This window comes from Apostichopus japonicus, chromosome 5 (assembly GCF_037975245.1).
Source record: "Apostichopus japonicus isolate 1M-3 chromosome 5, ASM3797524v1, whole genome shotgun sequence".
Lineage (NCBI taxonomy): Eukaryota > Metazoa > Echinodermata > Holothuroidea > Aspidochirotida > Stichopodidae > Apostichopus > Apostichopus japonicus.
In genome coordinates this window covers 3,693,390-3,711,299 of record NC_092565.1, presented here as the reverse complement: position 1 = coordinate 3,711,299, position 17,910 = coordinate 3,693,390, and the positions used below count along the sequence as shown (strand labels likewise).

General features: G+C 36.6%; 1 protein-coding gene and 1 long non-coding RNA gene across 2 annotated transcripts; both read left to right on the top strand.

The window, feature by feature from the left end:
• Positions 1-135: 135 nt before the first annotated feature.
• Positions 136-12,558, top strand: LOC139967336 (peroxisomal N(1)-acetyl-spermine/spermidine oxidase-like). Its single transcript, XM_071971022.1, has 6 exons — positions 136-336; positions 3,112-3,735; positions 5,789-6,075; positions 6,730-6,865; positions 7,570-7,760; positions 10,020-12,558. The coding sequence occupies exons 1-6, from the start codon at positions 156-158 to the stop codon at positions 10,152-10,154; spliced, it is 1,554 nt and encodes a 517-aa protein (XP_071827123.1). The 5' UTR covers positions 136-155; the 3' UTR covers positions 10,155-12,558.
• A 338-nt stretch (positions 12,559-12,896) lies between these two features.
• LOC139967338 (uncharacterized) lies at positions 12,897-17,042 on the top strand. The gene is made up of 2 exons (XR_011792975.1): positions 12,897-15,146; positions 15,187-17,042. It is a non-coding gene; the product is annotated as an uncharacterized lncRNA (long non-coding RNA).
• The last annotated feature ends 868 nt before the right edge of the window (positions 17,043-17,910 follow it).

Sequence of the window (17,910 nt, the reverse complement as noted above, 5' to 3'; positions counted from 1 at the left end):
ATTCGAAACGTGGGGCAAACTCACTGGTGGAAGCGAATAACACATTGTGCCTCAGCATCCAGGGTTAAACCAGAACCAGATAAGTTTTCGCCTACCCGCAGCGAGGCGGTTCTATTATTATCTTACCGTCAACACTCAGACGAACATTTTAATTCATGATGGAAGGTGAAATGGCGATGACAGGATCATCTGCCTTGAGAGTTGCTGTAATTGGAGCTGGGGTCTCAGGTTTGTCTGCAGCACAGAGGCTAATTCTTAACAATCAGGCGACAAAGGAGGTGAACATTTACGAGGCTACAGATAGAATCGGTGGGAGGATTCACACCTACAAATATGGTAAACATTTCAAAATTTTGTTTCCATTTAGCTACATTAATGTTAACATTTAATGGCAAGATTCCAAATTTGAATTAAAATCTTGAATTGGAAGCCACCCGAAGTGTACAGGAAGTTGTAATCCATAAGCTCTTGCGGGTATCTCACACATTTGTGGTCGCTAGCGTCGTAAAAATAACCTGCTGATTATTATTTTTAAAAAAAAACTATTGTAAGGGCTCTAAGTCCTAATGCCAAAGTGTATGTATTTATTTTGTTTAGATCCTCCTGCAACAGGAACTCGCGAAGAAGCCTCATTGGCTTATCAAAGCCGCTAGCTGACCGAAGTCAGTCTCTTACATTCATATTTAATGTGACGTCTATGATTATGAATTGTCAATTTTCGACAACTCTGTAACTGGACGACATACATTAATCTTGGAGTGACTCGAACCGGGGACCTAATTATGATTGAAAGGCACCGGCGTTAACCACTGAGCTAACACTCGGCATTGTGGTCAAAATTATTTTCAATTATTTTCAAATTTCAATTATTTTCAAAGTGGTTGAAATTATTTTCACTGCAGTGATTTGAGGGCAGATCAGTCTACCTAAAGGATAAGAAAAGGCATATATCGATTCTTAGCGTAAAACTACAAATGTAATGGAATTGCCACTACGGTTTACTGAACAGAGTGACTTTATAACACCAACTAAGTATGTTTTCTTGGTGGTTGAAGAACTAGTATGGTTTCACATGCTGGACCAGCAGAAAATAAGTTCTGTGTAAGATGTTTTAGGACTTCTGAATGTTGATATTAAGCTAATACAGCAATGTTACACTTACAGATTGATGAACTGTAATGGCAACTTGATAAAAATAGCACCCAACTGTCAGTGTGCAATGTGCCTTGCAGGCAGTCTCACTACATCAGCTCTGTCCATGATCTTGTCCCTCTATTAACAATAGATTTGGGTTGAGTTTTGTTTAAAAATAAATTGGCAACTGGTTGGACTATAACCATCTATATTTACTTTGTACTTTTGGATACTGTGCGGTAAGTTTAGGATAAAATATAGAGAGTTTTTGCAAGTCGTTCATATCATCATCATCACATATTGTTAAAGTTCTGTGCACATGTAATTTTTCTGCAACTTTGGTTTTCCTATTGTTGTACAGTATTACTGTTCACCCTGGTCTTTTTCGATCATTTTTCAATTTTTTTTAGCAATCTTCATCAATTAAGACCAATAGCTCCCACACTTACCAATTCTATATGAACTCGAGCACTGGAAGAAGCTAAACATATATATACTGTATCAAATTATGTCAAGGTATTAGTAGACATATCTCCAGCCTTGATATTGAAAATGGCCAACTAGATTCCCGTGTAGACCAAGGGCGTAGGAACCGGGGGGGGGGGGGCTGGGGGCGCCAGCCCCCCATCGAAAAATATGGAGGGGCGGAAGTATCATTCCGCCCCCCCCGCTTCGCAAGTCAGAAAACCCCTTTTTCATTTCTCAATAAATGATAACAACATTTTGTCAGAAAAAAATCTCATTTGGAGCACCAAATTGCACCTAAGGCCAGGTGAAAATGCAAAATTATTTACAAAATGGAGTGGGTGTTGAAGTGTGCTATATTGCACCAAATTGCATCTGAGGCCACCTGGAAATGCAAAAAAATTCCAAAGCCCGTCTAAAGGGACGGGGGACACCCCCTCCCCTTAGACCCCTCCCCCAGGCCGGCCATCAGTCTTCAGCCCCCCCACTCAAAAGTACCTTCCTACACCACTGGTGTAGACCGTTTGGAATCTACACATCTTAGCACTTTAGATACCCACGCCTCGAGAAAGACTCGGACCATTAAGCTTCATACCCAATCACCTTGGTTCAATGATATATGCTTCAAGAATATATTCATACCCGTAATCTTCGTTCAAAAGATAAGTTACTTCTCAGGGAATCTAAAATTTCTAAAACCAACCATTCTTGGGAGGATATCGATCTTTTTCCGTTGCTGTACCACGATTGTGGATATTTTACCACTTACGGGCTAACAGTGTCTCCTCCTTTGAATAGAAGCTTCAAACTCACGTACAGCACCTTATGCGACAAGCTTGAGTTTGCTCCTTGAGCACCCTTTTCTAGGTGGATACTGGCATATGCTCTTTGTTATTATGACTATTATTATTACAGGATGAATGCTGTTAATTTGTAGAGAACAGATTTCAAAGCTCCGACTATAAACTGCAAATATAATCTGAGAAACAGAGACCAAAAACTAACAAATTTTATAAAAATTTACACTTCCCATAATCTCCAAAGTTGTTTACAGGACAGCTCTTATATTGATTATTTAGTTTCTGCATGACCCTGTAGCTAGTATACAGTAGCAAATCAGATCTCTTAACCCACTGAGGCTGTGAAATGTGCTGTTATAATATTACAAGATGTTGAAAATCAAGGACTATTAAAGAAATTTTAGACTGATGTACTTGAGAGGAATCCTTGCTTGATGTTGATTCAATTCCAGTGATATATAATGACATACAGCACAGTAGATTGTATTCTTCCATCATTCCATGTGTGTCATTAAAGGATCATCACATGTAGCGCAAACGAAGCTGGGATTGTTACTACTGTAGTGATATACTCATTCTGTGCGAATAAATCTCAAATATTAGGGTTCATAGAAATGCTTACACTTTGAGTGAACTGTCGATTTTTGATGCATTATAAAGTTTATATGGTTTACATTTAAATAACTTTAAAGCTCTTTCTTTTTGTCATCAGGTACGGGCCATGTAGAGAGAGGTGCTGCATGGATCCACGGGTGTTCTCAGGAGAACCCGCTATTCAGCCTTGCCCTACAACATGGTCTAGGTCCTGTAGACAAAGAGGTGCCCAAATTTGTCATGAGTGAGCTACCACAGATGACATACAGGGGAGACTTGGTACCATTACCCCTCAGATCTCAACTGCAAGAGGTCTTTTATTACCTTCTCGATGGACCCGACAGTGTTTCAACGAAGAGTGACGAGGGCAGCGGTACAGCACCGCAGAACGGCTTCCGCCGAAGGGATGAACAAGATGGCAGCGTGGGTAGTTATGTCTTCAGCATGCTGAGGGGTTACCTCGACAACGTTGGCAAACAGGAAGGCCCCGAGAAAAGGAAACTTTTCCTCAGCATCCTTCAACAACTGGTATCGGAAGAATTTATCAGCAACGCTTGTTCCAGTCTCTTTGATCTGGACATGGACGCATTCGATAGTTACAAAGAATTCTCTGGTGGTGATTTTGCACTTCCTACTGGCTACCAGGCCATTCTAGACAGCATATTGAAAGACATTCCAGAGGATCGACTCCATCTCAATCAGCCGGTGACAAAGATTGCATGGATGAACAACAGCGATGGAGGTAATTAAATGCTCTGTACAATAGTTGTACAAGCTTTATTTGTAAGGAAAATCAAAAACAGGACATGTACAAAAGGTAAATGTAGCAATTTTTCATGAAAGTACCTTTGTTGGTGAATTTACCCGAATCTGGTTGTCACTTTTATCATTCAACTGACAGAGGAAGGAGAGATATGAAAATCGCAGGTTCCTCTTTGGTCCGGAAAGCTGGTAGACACCAAATGGGCAGTTTGTTTTCAAGGCGCCAGCTATTTAGCAATTTGTGCCCCAGTCTGCCCCTAAACAAAACACGTTTCAAAGGTTTGCAAGCGAAGCGACCTGAAAGGTTACATTAAATTTGTAGGACACAATTTTTTTATTTGTTACTTTATTGTAGAAATGTAGCCTTTAAGTGAAGAGCATTCAAAAAGGTAATAACCACATTGATCCATTAGTTAATTAATACATAGAGGGATGTCCAATTACATGTAGATACTTTATTGGGTGCCATGGGCCAATTGAGCACAACTTACAAACTTGTCAATGCTAAATGAAAAGCTGAAATGTCACCCTGTGTTTTGTTGCGAAGTTAAAGGTCACTGACATTGTCTCCATTCCTCCAACCCTCCCTGCTACCAAGCCGGTCTCTTAATCTCTCAATCCTCCGGAGATACACCAAGAGATGTTGCATCTCTCGAAGAAGATAGGAGCTTCTGATAAACTATACGAAAAAAAGATAATATGTTAGTTGAAATTAAGTAAACATGGAGAAGTTAATTGTACAGTACAGATTCATGGACCTTCCAGCAGTAAATTTTGTTTCCTTGTTTTCAATTAACACATTAATATTCTGTTAGTGATGTAGGGTTTCCTTCTGTACAAAGGCATGCAGTATTCAATCTCTTTCTGCTATCAACACATTCATAGACTGTAAGTGAGGATGGATGCTAAAAGAACTTGGAAAGACGAGACTCAACATTTTAAGTAACTGTAGGTTGTTTTACCTACCATACAAACAATACACGGAAAAGGAAGTGATTTGGAAGTCTAGCATCCTTGGCTATACTAAGCAATTCATAACAGAAGAAATATTAAAAGTAAAACAAAGTGTTGATAAAGTGAAGCAAAAGAAATCAAGCCCAAAACAATAAACAAAGTCAGGAAACCTGTGTTTATGAATCATGCGGGAATCAGTCACATTTTCTATAGCTCTTGGAGAGTTCCGTGTATCTAGGAATGAATTCATCAACAAAATGGTACTGATTGTTTCTTATCCTGCCTGAAAACCCTTGTAAGCATCTTCTTACTGTAATTGGTGTGTGGAATTGTGGATCCACCTTATCAAGTACAAAAAAACCTATTGTTTTCTGCAGGGTCAAAGGTCATTTGAGGTCATAATTGGTCAGAGTATCAAAACCTTGTAAACAAAGATAACTTCAAAATCAAAAGCTGAGATGAACTTCATACATGGTGCTGTATTTGGATCCATCTTACTGAGTGCAAGAACAAGAGTGTTTCCTATGTAGGTCGAATGTCATTTGAGGTTAACAGACTCTACTGTAGGTCTACTGTAGAAACAAACCCCAAGTACACACACTCAACAGCTAGGCCTATATTCAAAAATCCGCAACTGCCTCTCAAAAGAACCAAAATTTCTTCCAATCCTACAGATGATTGAATTTTTCTTGAAAGAAAAAAATAAGTCATAACAATCAAAGGCAAGTTACAGAGTGAACAACACTTCCATTACAGAGATTGTCATGCTGAAAATAGTAAATGGACCATGACGATGTTTCCAGGAGTTTAATTGTAGAGAACAGTTTCTTTCCATGCAGCTGTTAAAAACTGTTTTCCTGTTAGTCACAGAATGTTCCTTTTGTGTCTCTATGCCATATTTTGTCCAGATTTTTTTTCATATGTATTATTGGTTGGCATAGATTTGTTTGAAATTTTGTCAAAATTTCAGAATAATTTGAAATAATAATACTCGCAGATGACCCTTTCTGTTCCTTGTTTCATGACATGGGCAAAACGGATTAAAAACCTTCTTTTCATCTCGTTTGTATTTATTCTAGACGGCCAGTCGTCTGTGAAGTTACATTTCCAGAATGGTGAGACGAAAGACGTGGACGTCGTCCTCGTAACGTCCTCACTCGGCTTCCTCAAACACAACTTTCAAAGTCTCTTCCAACCTAGTCTTCCGGACGATAAACTCAGGTCAATGCAAAAACTTGGATTTGGAGTAGTCAACAAGGTCCAGTTGCAATATAACCAACCATTCTGGGAATCGGACTGGAAAGGAATACGGTTGCTATGGGACTGCGATTCAGTGGACCAGCTGGAAGGTGATTGGTCAATCAAGGTTAGAGTCTATGCAGATTAGTGCTCAGTCTTTGTTCTTTCCATTGCAGTCACTGATTAGCAGACTTGTAAATTGAGTCAGTTCCTCGACATGCATTCTAAAAATAATTATCCGTACTGCTACTCACCTACCGTATCTATGGATTTGTACCCCTACAAGATTAAGTACTCATATTTCCGGTTACACATATACTCCTACTCTAAACCCATGCTGTTGTACTTGTTTTACAAGGTCTCGTTACTTGTGTTGGATTAAATGCTGCTGCTAAAAGTATTGACCTATGCACTTTGCTGGCACTAAAGCCATGTAATCATTGCAATTGCCCCCAAAGAGCCCTTCATTAGAAAGACACAAAAGGTCCCTTGAAATGAAGTCCAAGGACAGCTTTAGCCTGCATCGTGCAGTTTCCTTTACTCCTGGCTTGTCTATCTGTCTGGCTTGTCTGTTAGAGCCAACTTTAACAATAAGGCCCTGGAGGGTGTCCCAACTTTCTTGGCCATCCACATGACAACCGTGCATATGCATACCATGCATATGCATACCATGCATATGCATAACCATGCATGCATAATCATGCTGGAGGAGAGTTTGTAACTGCAAACAGTGAATTGTGTTGTATGAAAGATTCCCACATTTCTCAACGTTACTCGACAGGATGAATGGTTTAAACGTATCGCCTTTGTACGTCGAGTGTTTTTCAGTGAAGATGTTCTGGAGACGTTGATCGCAGGGGAAGAAGGGGAATTTATCGAAACATTGGACCCGAGAGAAATAGGAAAGACAATTACAGGTAAAAGAAGGAATAAATTCTCATGAGAATATACATCTTGGTTGTCCGTCACTCTTCCAGCATCTGTCATGTCCCTTTGAAGGGATTATTATGCTCTCACTCCGTCTCAGGGTCAAACTGATTCTAGCTATATATATTTATATATGTATATATATATATATATATATATATATATATATATATATATATTGCGGAAGGCCCGGGTTCGAATCCCGGTGGAGGCTGGAAGTTTTTCACTGTTCTTGATTTTCCAACTCATTACGATTTTCATATTTATATATATACATATTATCTTGATTGATCGTCAATGTTTCAATGTTAATTCCTGCTACAGTATGAATAAAAGATACCAACATGTGTACATGTATGGCTATGGAAAGGGTCAAGTAAGTTTAAAATCTTAACAAGAGAGATCATTGCAGTGTCCCTGGTCTCCCCCAACTCCTCTGCCTCTCCTCCTGCTCCCCCACACTGTACATCTCTGTGTTTGCCAAATGCAAAGTGGCTTTCAAATTAGCATTGACTTGTTTCAAAATCAAGACCTAAGTGGAACTTGGCCACTCCTCTTGTTTCTTGTGTTAGTATTGCATCTTCCTAAATCTGTCTCCTCTTTATATAAATAACGCTCTGGTGATTTATGTAGTGTGTTCCAAGTTAAGTTTGAGAGTATAAAATATTTGTGAAAGTTAATAATCTTTTTGCAGATCTTCTTAGGAAATTCACGTCCAACCCGAGCATTCCCGAACCTGACCAGATTGAAGTCACCAAGTGGGCGTCCCATCCATACATTAGAGGGAGCTATTCATATATCTCGACTCAGGCCACCAGTCAAGATGTAGAGAAATTGGCGGATCCCGTGTTAGTTGAAGATTCAAGAAAAAGATTGTGGCCACGGGTAAAGTATCCTCTACCCCTGTTTCTCCTTTCGATTGTGCTGTTTATGATAATAATACTCTGCGATTATGACAAGGATGACTATGACATACATAAATAAAATTGTGCTACATATGGCTGTAAAATGAATCAGTCCAAAGTTTTGTCACAAATTATAATAATAATAAGAATAATGATAATAACAATTCATAACTCATAACTCATATTTCTGCTTTAATTCAACAAACTCCAAATATATTTTGTGCTCATGATGTACAGTACATGATGTGTAAATTTGGAACATCGAAGGCTGCTTTAACTTAAAGCATTTGACGGTGGAACCTAACCTTTAACGAAAATACAATAAAAGCTATAGTTTCAAAATATGTTGCTGGTCGAAAATTAATTCGCAGTGGAACCCTATTAGTAACCAGTGCCGTGTGCTTCAATAAAAGCTGGAGAAAGAGATTTCAAATTAATTTGTTAGTTAGTCATCTACATATATAACGTCTCTGTCTTTCAAGCATTTGCAAGTTCTCTTGCGTCTTGCCAAACAGAGCTACATGGACTAGGATGTTAAATTATTATCATAACAAATGAGTTGGCTTTTAATTAATTCTTGGAAGTAAGGCCTCCCGTTGTTGCTCTAACACTCTGTTTAATTGTGACTGCAAAATTTTGAAATCGTAGTATTTAAGTACATCTACAGTCAAATAAAAAACTGGAAGAATCAAATCAAATAAGAAACATAACAAATTGCAGTGGCATGTTAGAAATCCATCTCCTGAAGCTGTGGTCATATTGCCCACTTGACTGCCCCACCCTAAAGATTGAAACATACAGTAAACAGGAAACAAATGTGTCAGCACACAAAGATTTAACGTTGTTACTTTAGACCTGCACTTTGTGCCAACACATACCGATTTACTATCTATCTCACACTACACTAATCGGTCTATATATAGTACATACTACAGTTCAGGGTCAGCAGTGTATTTTGAACCTGCATTTTTGTCATTGGATATGCCAGCAGTCTGGTGGTACCTTTATATTCTATCCACTTCTACAAGAAGATCAGAGACATGAAAACAATGTGTTGACATCAGTCCCTGGCTTATAGATCATTCCCAGATGTTGTATAGGTCATCTACATCGTTACTTAATTATCACATTCCATCAGTAACTGCCATCCGTCTACTCTACACACCATTTCAATCAATTTCACTCCACTCCATTCCTATCTAATCCACTCCACTCCATTCTTATCTAATCCACTCCACTCAATTCCTATTTCAGGCATGAGACTCTTCCGCGGAAACGCGGATTTCCGATTTTTTTTTTTTTTTCATTTTCGCGTTTTTTCTCGTAATTCGCGTTTTTTATTATTATTATTATTATTATTATTTTTTATTTAATTTTTTTTTTTTTAATTCTTTTTTTTTTTTGCCGAACATGCTGGACAGTGAAGAAAAGGAACACCGAATTTGACCAGTGGTGGAATCAAGTAGCACAAAGCAAGCAAAAAAGCCTTTTTTTGGTTCAAAAAAGCTAATGGATAAATTATACAAGCAGAAATTCCACACTTTTTTGGCAAGTTACGTGATGTGATAGATTCCATCTAGAGTCCACCATTTTGCATCTAAGCCCTCCTTACCTTACAAAAAATTTCTAAAGGGGAGGGGGAACCCCCTCTCCTTAAACCCCTCACCCAGGACGGCGATCGATAAATTTCAGATTTTTTTTCCCCGGCTCAGTCTCATCCCTGCTATTTAATCCACTCCATTCCTATTCAATCCACTCCACTCCATTCGTATCTAATCCACTCCACTCCATTCGTATCTCATCCACTCCACTCTGCCTATCTAATCCACTCCACTCTATTCCTATTCACTCCACTCCATGCCTATATTATCCACTCCACTCCATTCCTATCTAATCCACTCCACTCCATTCTTATCTAATCCACTCCACTCCATTCCTATCTAATCCACTCCCCTCCATTCCTATCTAATCCACTCCTCTTCACTCCATTCCACTCCACTTTGCCAAAGCCCTGCTAGCTGACTGACTCCATTACATATCATAGACTGAAAAAAAGAGAACATGCTTTCATTATGACCTGAAATTTGTTGTCCATCCTCCTCCCACTACCCCCTTCCACCTCCCCCTCTGGCCTACCCCTCAAGAGAATGTGATTCAAAGTGACCGGCACGCTGTACTTAGAACCCTGTATTCATGCCCATGCCGATCCACTAATCCCACTTTCCTTTTCCTTCTCCAGATTTGCTTTGCAGGAGAAGCCACGAGCAAGCACTACTTTTCGACTGTTCATGGAGCTTTGCTCTCTGGAAGAAGAGAGGCTGATAGACTGATTACCTTTAACCAATCCTTGAAAGAACAAACAACCAGAGACTAATGTTTAAAGAGGTTGCCTTTATTTCTTCTTCTCCTCCCCCCCTTTTTACCTCAATTCACTTAGAGGTCTTACAGTTTTTGGAAAATAATCGCTGACATTCAGGGTACTATCAGGTGCTTTAATCCCATCCTAACAATTTTCTTCAACATTTCAGTTTTTACTTTTTATCACAAATACTTCTTCATCTTTTCTTTTTCAAGTTTATTAGAGCTAGCAGTGGAAAAAAAAACGGTTTTCATATTCGAATATCGTACGGTACGTCGATTTGATTCGACAGTACTGAGGAAAAATCAGGGTATTGTTTTTTTATTGGTCATGTTTATATCAAACAATAATTTTCTAGACACTGAAAAAACAAAAACAAAATGAAACTAGGTAATGAATGTCAAGAACTAGATAAATAGAGTAAAACGAAAAATAGGCCATTAAGATTTTTTTTGGTACACAAAAGCCATAAAGTTGAGAAAAGTTTGCCAGGGCAAAGTACAGTAGTAGTCACAAGAACCGTTTTCGTATGAAAAAATATCGTTATGTTGATTAGATTTGAAAGTACCGAGGTAATGACATGAATACACAGGGTAGTTTTATTTACTGGTCATGTTTATAGCAACAATCATGTAATTAGACATTGAAAAGAACAAAAGAAAATATTAGATCTTTAATATACAACAACATAAATAAATAAATAGATAAAGTAAAAAAAAAAAATAGAAAGACACTGAGGTTAACATTGATGCACAAAAGCAATCAAATTTACATAATAATTTACATAAATTTATATAACAATGCTAGTATTATATAGTTTGGGTTTGTTTACATTTTTAATGTTTTCCAAACAGCCTGTGTTATGTTAGAAGTATCAAGTGTATGTAAAACAGTTATTTTGTTTTATAATAATGATTGAAGATATCACATTCCTAACCACAACTTGGTGCCTGTATGTTGAGTCTGTTGTTTGGTTACATGTCATCTTTGGTTTTCATTGGGTTGCAGTTCAAATGATCCTAACTCTCTCGGGGTGAGCATCCGTTTCAGGTCCTTTATGTGATGAGGAAAAATATACCAAGCAAAGAGAGGTTCCTTTACTCTGTGTAAGGTTTGGAGAAATTTACTTTTAGAATTTATGGAAGAAAAATGGTATGTAATTCAAGTAGGCCAAGAAATGGCAGCCAGTTTGGGACAATTTCCTAATGCTAATACCTCTCTAAACCGTCCTCCCATATCATGCTCTCAAAGCACTGGTACTGACAGTACAAACAGTTCCTAACCTAGATCTGATAGAAACATGATATTTATTTAGCTCATACTATTACTACAAGTTCTCTGAAAGCTGGACATAACAGTACAGTGCAGAAAGAATTTAGTTCCAACTGAGGGAAAATAGGTCAATAGAGAATATGAGAAGCAATTGGTAACAAAATGAAAACAAGGCAATTGATATCTTTCACAAAGGAATTGTGTTTAAAATTGAGATTGGAAACCACAAAAACAGGAACGAAATACATCTCCCTGTTATGTCGTTTCCGTTATTGTTTATGTGATTGGTTACCATGGTGACCCAAGTATATTTGGCATTCCGTGCTTGTTTTTTTAAATTTGAAAAAAAAATTGCTAGGCATTTAGTTTGGATCAGTCCTGGAATTAATTAGAGCCAATGGATTTAATCATGCACAGAATTCGAGGTTTACTTTTTAGTAACAGCCTGCGTTTTTTGTTTGTTTTTTTTCTTCAAATCTGGTCAGAATTTTGTTTAAGTTTTGCTGTAAACGAAATTTTACTTCTGACTGTACCACAGCTGAAAACCACTTTAGCAGATCGATGAGGAAAAAATAGGGATCTTTGTTTGATTTTTCGCAGATTTTGCATGGTGACCTTTGTTTGATTTTATACAACATATAAGTGAAAAATGCACACAATCGCTAAATTCGGTATACTCGTCATTGTCCGTCATGCTCAAGCTGTCCACCATGTCCTAGTTGTGAGGGAAATCAAAATCATTTTCATGTTGTTTACAGTGTTAATAGCACCTGAGGTTAAGTGCTATCATTGTAAATACAGTTATGAAGTTGCATTTATTGTTTTCCGTTGCCCTCTTCAACAGTTGTATTGTAGATAGTTTATTTATTTATTATAAGTATTTGCTCTCTTTGCCAGTAAAGATATAATTTGAATTATAGGCAGAATATTTTTGTTTGAAATATAAAAAATTGTGTATTAGATTGCTTATCGTTATCCTCTGCCATGCCATTAAATATAGTACAAAAATATGTTTTTTATGAGGCTTATAGTTTATGATTGCCCTCACTGCCCGGCAAAGGGATAATTTGATTTATAGGGTTTATAACTTCAACCAGAGTAAATTAATCCACAAGTTGTGTTGTAGATGGGTTTATCACTAATTGCCTCTCATTGCCACAAAATTTCTCAAGAGGCTGTCTTTTACCGGAATCATCCAAACGTTGCGTATTAAAATGGGTTTAAATCAGTAGTCGTTGTCATTGCCAATATAGATATGATTTTATTATTAAGCTCTTTTGCGACCAGATAATCGAAACATTAATTTGAGGGAACTGCTGATTGCTGATTGTAACTTGCTATGAGTGCAGTCAACGATAAAATAATCATTATGGATATTCAAAGTGAATGTGCAAATTGTACTAAAAGAAACAAACAATCATACCTCAGATTTTGAAACATGACTTTGCAATTGCAAGTCCCAAATTATGTATTTTTTTGGGGGGGGCAGAGGGAGGGGGGGGAATGGGGAGATTGGGAACCTAACTATAATCAAAAGACAGTTCACTCTCAATTTAAGTAAGTTTGCATTGTCCTGTATAACAAACTAAATTACAAGTAAATGGATAACGGAGAGCTTACTGGGAATTAAACGCAAATGTTTAGTAAGGACAGGGTTTGAACCCTGACCGTCTGACAGCCAGTCTGACAGCAATCTATACCCTAAGCTATTCAACTCATAGCGTTGAGGTCATCCCTTGGTGGTTGGAAGGTCGTCACCAAGTTCTAGGCTCGTAACCCAGAGGTCACTGGTTCGATTGCTGTTCTAGCCATACAATTTTGTTAAATCTTTTTCCCAATTCCTAAAATTTCCCGGTCAATTTTTCCGTTATTAATTTACTTTATACAAAATATCTTTTGGAAGAAGAGGATCGGAACTTCTGGATCCCGATTCCCTGTGTTCTTCCAATCGAGCTTATCCAGCCCTTCGTCGGCGGTGAAGTGCCTCGGAAGAACGAAATTTGAAGTAATCAATTTTCTAATAAATGCGATTGTGGGATCTGTTTGAAGTAGCTAGTTCAAAATCAAATTTTGCAGACAGGGGGCTAAATTGTCACGACCTTCATTATAAGCTCTTTGTAAGTTTATGGATATTTAATTGTGAATCATTAATTGAACAATTGGTAAAGAAAGAAAACACATGACGACAGATTTCATGTAGCTTGTACACATTTTTGCAGAGTATATTATTTTTATTTAATATGGTTTAATACATACTACCTCCAGAAGCCTTCCTTCTAAAGAAAGAAAGCCTGTATTTTTATTTTGCCATTTGCCATTTTCAATTATGCAACAATTTGAGCTTTTGGGCCAGTTTTAGTACAAAAAAAACAAACCAAACACAAGCCTTATATTTAAGTTTGCCCACAACGTTTCTCGTCCAACTAACCACTTACAAACACTTATTTCGCTACTGTTAACATTAACAAAAGTCCGTAATTTATTCAGTCTTCCATATTGACTATATGAGAATATTTTTTGGCAATATTTCAAAGTAATGCATTATAGATCGTTTATTAATTTAGTTAAAAAACAAAGAAATTTCAAAGACATTGGATCTTTGGAATATCCAGATTTAGGAACATTATTAATGTGATCCAAACAACCGAAAAACTAGAGACTTAACATTTATTCTATTTTTTTATATTTATTATTCTATATTCAAGCAGATTTTTGTTTGAGACTGAAGTGACTGTTTAAGTTTGATCATGCCTGGAGTTTGTCCAAAATTATAAACCAAAGCTTAAAACTAATTGTAAAAGTTGACTAACTTTACATTTGGTGATTGTTGACTGAACTTTTCATAAATTTGTATGAGTGATGTCCATTTAATTTGATGTGCAATAGTGCCTGCTTGCAGGAACCCTGTCATCAAACCTTGAGAACTGTAAAAACAAGGTTAAAAACCTCAAGGCAGTAAATTGTAACAATCTTGAATTCCAGTTGTAGATTCCCCACCCCCAAAATATCTTTACAGCATGAAGGTGTCTGTACTGATGACTTATATCTCCCTTTACCTCATCTCTCCCAGAGACATGACATTCCAGCATACAAGTTCTACACTGAGAGTGCCTAGCTATAATTAGTCTTACTTACATGGGATTACATAGGCTTAGCTATAATTAGTCTTACTTACATGGGGATTACAATGGGCTTAGCTATACTAAGTCTTACATGGGATTACATAGGCTTAGCTATAATGAGTCTAACTTACATGGGATTACATAGACTTAGCTATACTTCATCTTACATGGGATTACATAGACTTAGCTACACTTAGTCTTACTTACATGGGATTACATAGGCTTAACTATAATTATTTTTACTTACATGGGATTACAATGGGCTTAGCTATACTTAATCTAACTTACATGGGATTACATAGGCTTAGCTATACTTAGTCTTACTTACATGGGATTACATAGCCATAGCTACACTTAGTCTTACATGGGATTACATAGGCTTAGCTATAATAAGTCTTACTTACATGGGGATTACAATGGGCTTAGCTATACTAAGTCTTACATGGGATTACATAGGCTTAGCTATAATGAGTCTAACTTACATGGGATTACATAGACTTAGCTATACTTCATCTTACATGGGATTACATAGGCTTAGCTATAATTATTCTTACTTACATGGGATTACAATAGGCTTAGCTATACTTAGTCTTACTTACATGGGATTACATAGGCTTAGCTATAGTTATTCTTACTTACATGGGATTACATAGGCTTAGCTATAATTATTCTTACTTACATGGGATTACAATGGGCTTAGCTGTACTAAGTCTTACTTACATGGATTACAATTGGCTTAGCTATACTTCATATTACTTACAAAAATACCTCAAGGAAACCTTTTGAAATATGATGAGTGTCTAATATTTCAATATATATATTATCTATTGAAATATTCACACCCTTTGTAACTTTAGGTCATTCCAGTTTTGTTTAAAGTTTTTTGTAATCTTTTGTTATTATTGTTTGTTATTTCGTTACACAGTAAATTATCTTTAAATAGCTTTCTTCTTTACCACATTATATCATCAAGTTGTTTATTGATTTCTTTTTTTACGTTCCATTATCTATCTATCTTTGGTTTGCTTTGGTTGCATTTGGTTTTGTTCAAAGGTTAAAAATAAGAAGTCACACAAAATCTACTCAAGTAATTTTCATTTAATATTTATATTTATTTATATTTACATACCTACCTTCCAGTATTACCCTGGATATTTGTTGAACAAACACTGAGGCATTTTGGCAAAACAGCATAAAATATTAACCATTACCAACCATGTTTGGTTTTATAGTAATGGTAACATTCATTTTTAGTCCCATTGTATTTTACATTCACAAATTTTGCCAGGTCTGTTTTTAAAGAAACTTGGCAATGGTCTAGTCTTAATTTATCATAGTGCAATAGTAATAGTACTGCTTATATTTAGTTCTAAAGAGATCTATTTTTAGTGGCCCGTCCATAACCATCTAGACGATAGCCTCGAAACAGCCGTTTTAACTTTAATATAGCTATGTCGCCCTCTATTATTCAGTAGTACCAACATCACCATTGGCAACTCACTGGCTCACTCCTGCCTCCGACGATGTAGTTCTTCCGAACTAATGACACTTATAATAACTTATAATATCTAATAATAACTGTTAATATGCAGTTTTAGTTTGAAATTGTTAAAAAACAAATTCTCAAAATTAACAGAATAAAAGAAATATTTAAGAAAAATTGATCTTAAAGCTTTTACTGAAAGTGACATGATTACAGAAGTGTTTTCTTGTTTTTATTTACCATTTATTGTTATCATGTGATTTTATTAGTAGAATATATCTCATACAGCTCTTATCTTTACCTGAAATGGGTTTTGAGGAGAGAAGTTTTAACTCTGCTGTGTTATAAAATGCCATTTATTGCAGAACTTCCAATGGCATTATTATTGTTTTTCAAATATTAATTTGAATTAAATTCTCTGAAATTGAATATTGAAAAATTAAAGCTTTTAAATCTTTAACTGAACTCCTTTGGTATCTATTTTACAAATTTCAATCTTTTATCCTGCAGATAAAGGATTTAGAATTTCATAAATGTATGCATCCCTCAAATTGTGGCTTTAACAGATAAACTCTTATCTTTTTTGTTTGCACATTTATTATGTTTTAAGTAGCTAGTATTATGTAACAATTACAAATGAAACCTGCAATAGCAATGATAACTACTACCATAATCCATGTAAGCTCAGTATCATTATGTTAAAATGTTATCTTATATCATAGCAGTAATAACAGCTCGCTCTGTAACCACTTTTATTTTTCATCGACTTGAGAAATATCGATAAAAGAATGCTATCATCAGAGAAAAAATGGCGAAGGACTTTTTTTTTGGTTATCTTTGTTTTCTCATTATTTTCGGGGATGCTAAAAGCATCGGTTGTGATCGATAACCACCTAATAAATTGAACATGTTCAGGACAGTAAATTTCTGACTAATTTTCTCATCACATCATTTTTTCTTTTTATTGATCATATGTGAGTAAAATAAAAAATAAAATAAACTGCAATAAACTGGAGAAAATGATAATTGTTTTGTTTTGTGGTTCTTTGTTTTTTGTTGTCTGTTTTCAAAAAAAAATTAATGAACAGAGTACTTCGCTGGTTTAATAGTGGTGTCAGTTTGAGTTCCTGTATCTTAACAGGATAGCCAGGCTGAAGCATGCCTCCCCCTCACCACCCCCTCCCCCAACCCCTCCTTACCAAACAGACTAATGTGCCACCATATTTGTCAAAATTGCCAACATAGTTATCCTTTCCAATATTTTACGTGTAATGATGGTTCAGCTACAGTACCGTGCTGACCATACAGACAGGCACAAAGCAATAAAATCGACTAGATTATAGAACTTAGTATAGCAGATTGTATAGCTTGCCGAATGGTTACACACCATTTGAATCACGGCACATAAGCCGATGTAGCGCCGTGGCGACTATGACTTCACAAGATACAGGACAATGATTCTGCCCCTCCAATAAGTATATTTTTGACGTCAAATGGTGCCTTCTAAGGCCCAAACCGCGTGCCGCGGTCTGAAAAGTTAACTTACTGTTGCTTGCAAGTGAAGTTTTCTTCTTGTCACTACAAACATGCAGACAGTAATGACACGTGATACCTTGTTATCTTTTATCTAGACCTGAGATATCCACCGCTGCTATGTACCCTGTGTTGTGGGTATTGACCGAAGCTGTATGTATTGACTGTACACTAGTGTCTAATTACCGACGGTAGCAAGCTGTGTGTGTATTTTCTGGTATCGATGGTGGTGTCTAACACTTCTGTTACACATCATTAGAAACTAGGTCAGATTTACCGGCATGAGATGTTTCTTTGTGCGCGAGTTTTCACACCCTTTTAAGACTATAATTTAGGTCCATATAAAAAGCTCTGAATATAA

Bases quoted from the DNA above. Each gene is read 5' to 3' on its own strand.
- LOC139967336 (XM_071971022.1), top strand. From the start codon at position 156: ATGATGGAAGGTGAAATGGCGATGACAGGATCATCTGCCTTGAGAGTT. The intron at 6,076-6,729 runs GTTAGAGTCTAT...GTTACTCGACAG, and splicing joins AAGGTGATTGGTCAATCAAG to GATGAATGGTTTAAACGTAT. The intron at 7,761-10,019 runs GTAAAGTATCCT...TTCCTTCTCCAG, and splicing joins GAAAAAGATTGTGGCCACGG to ATTTGCTTTGCAGGAGAAGC.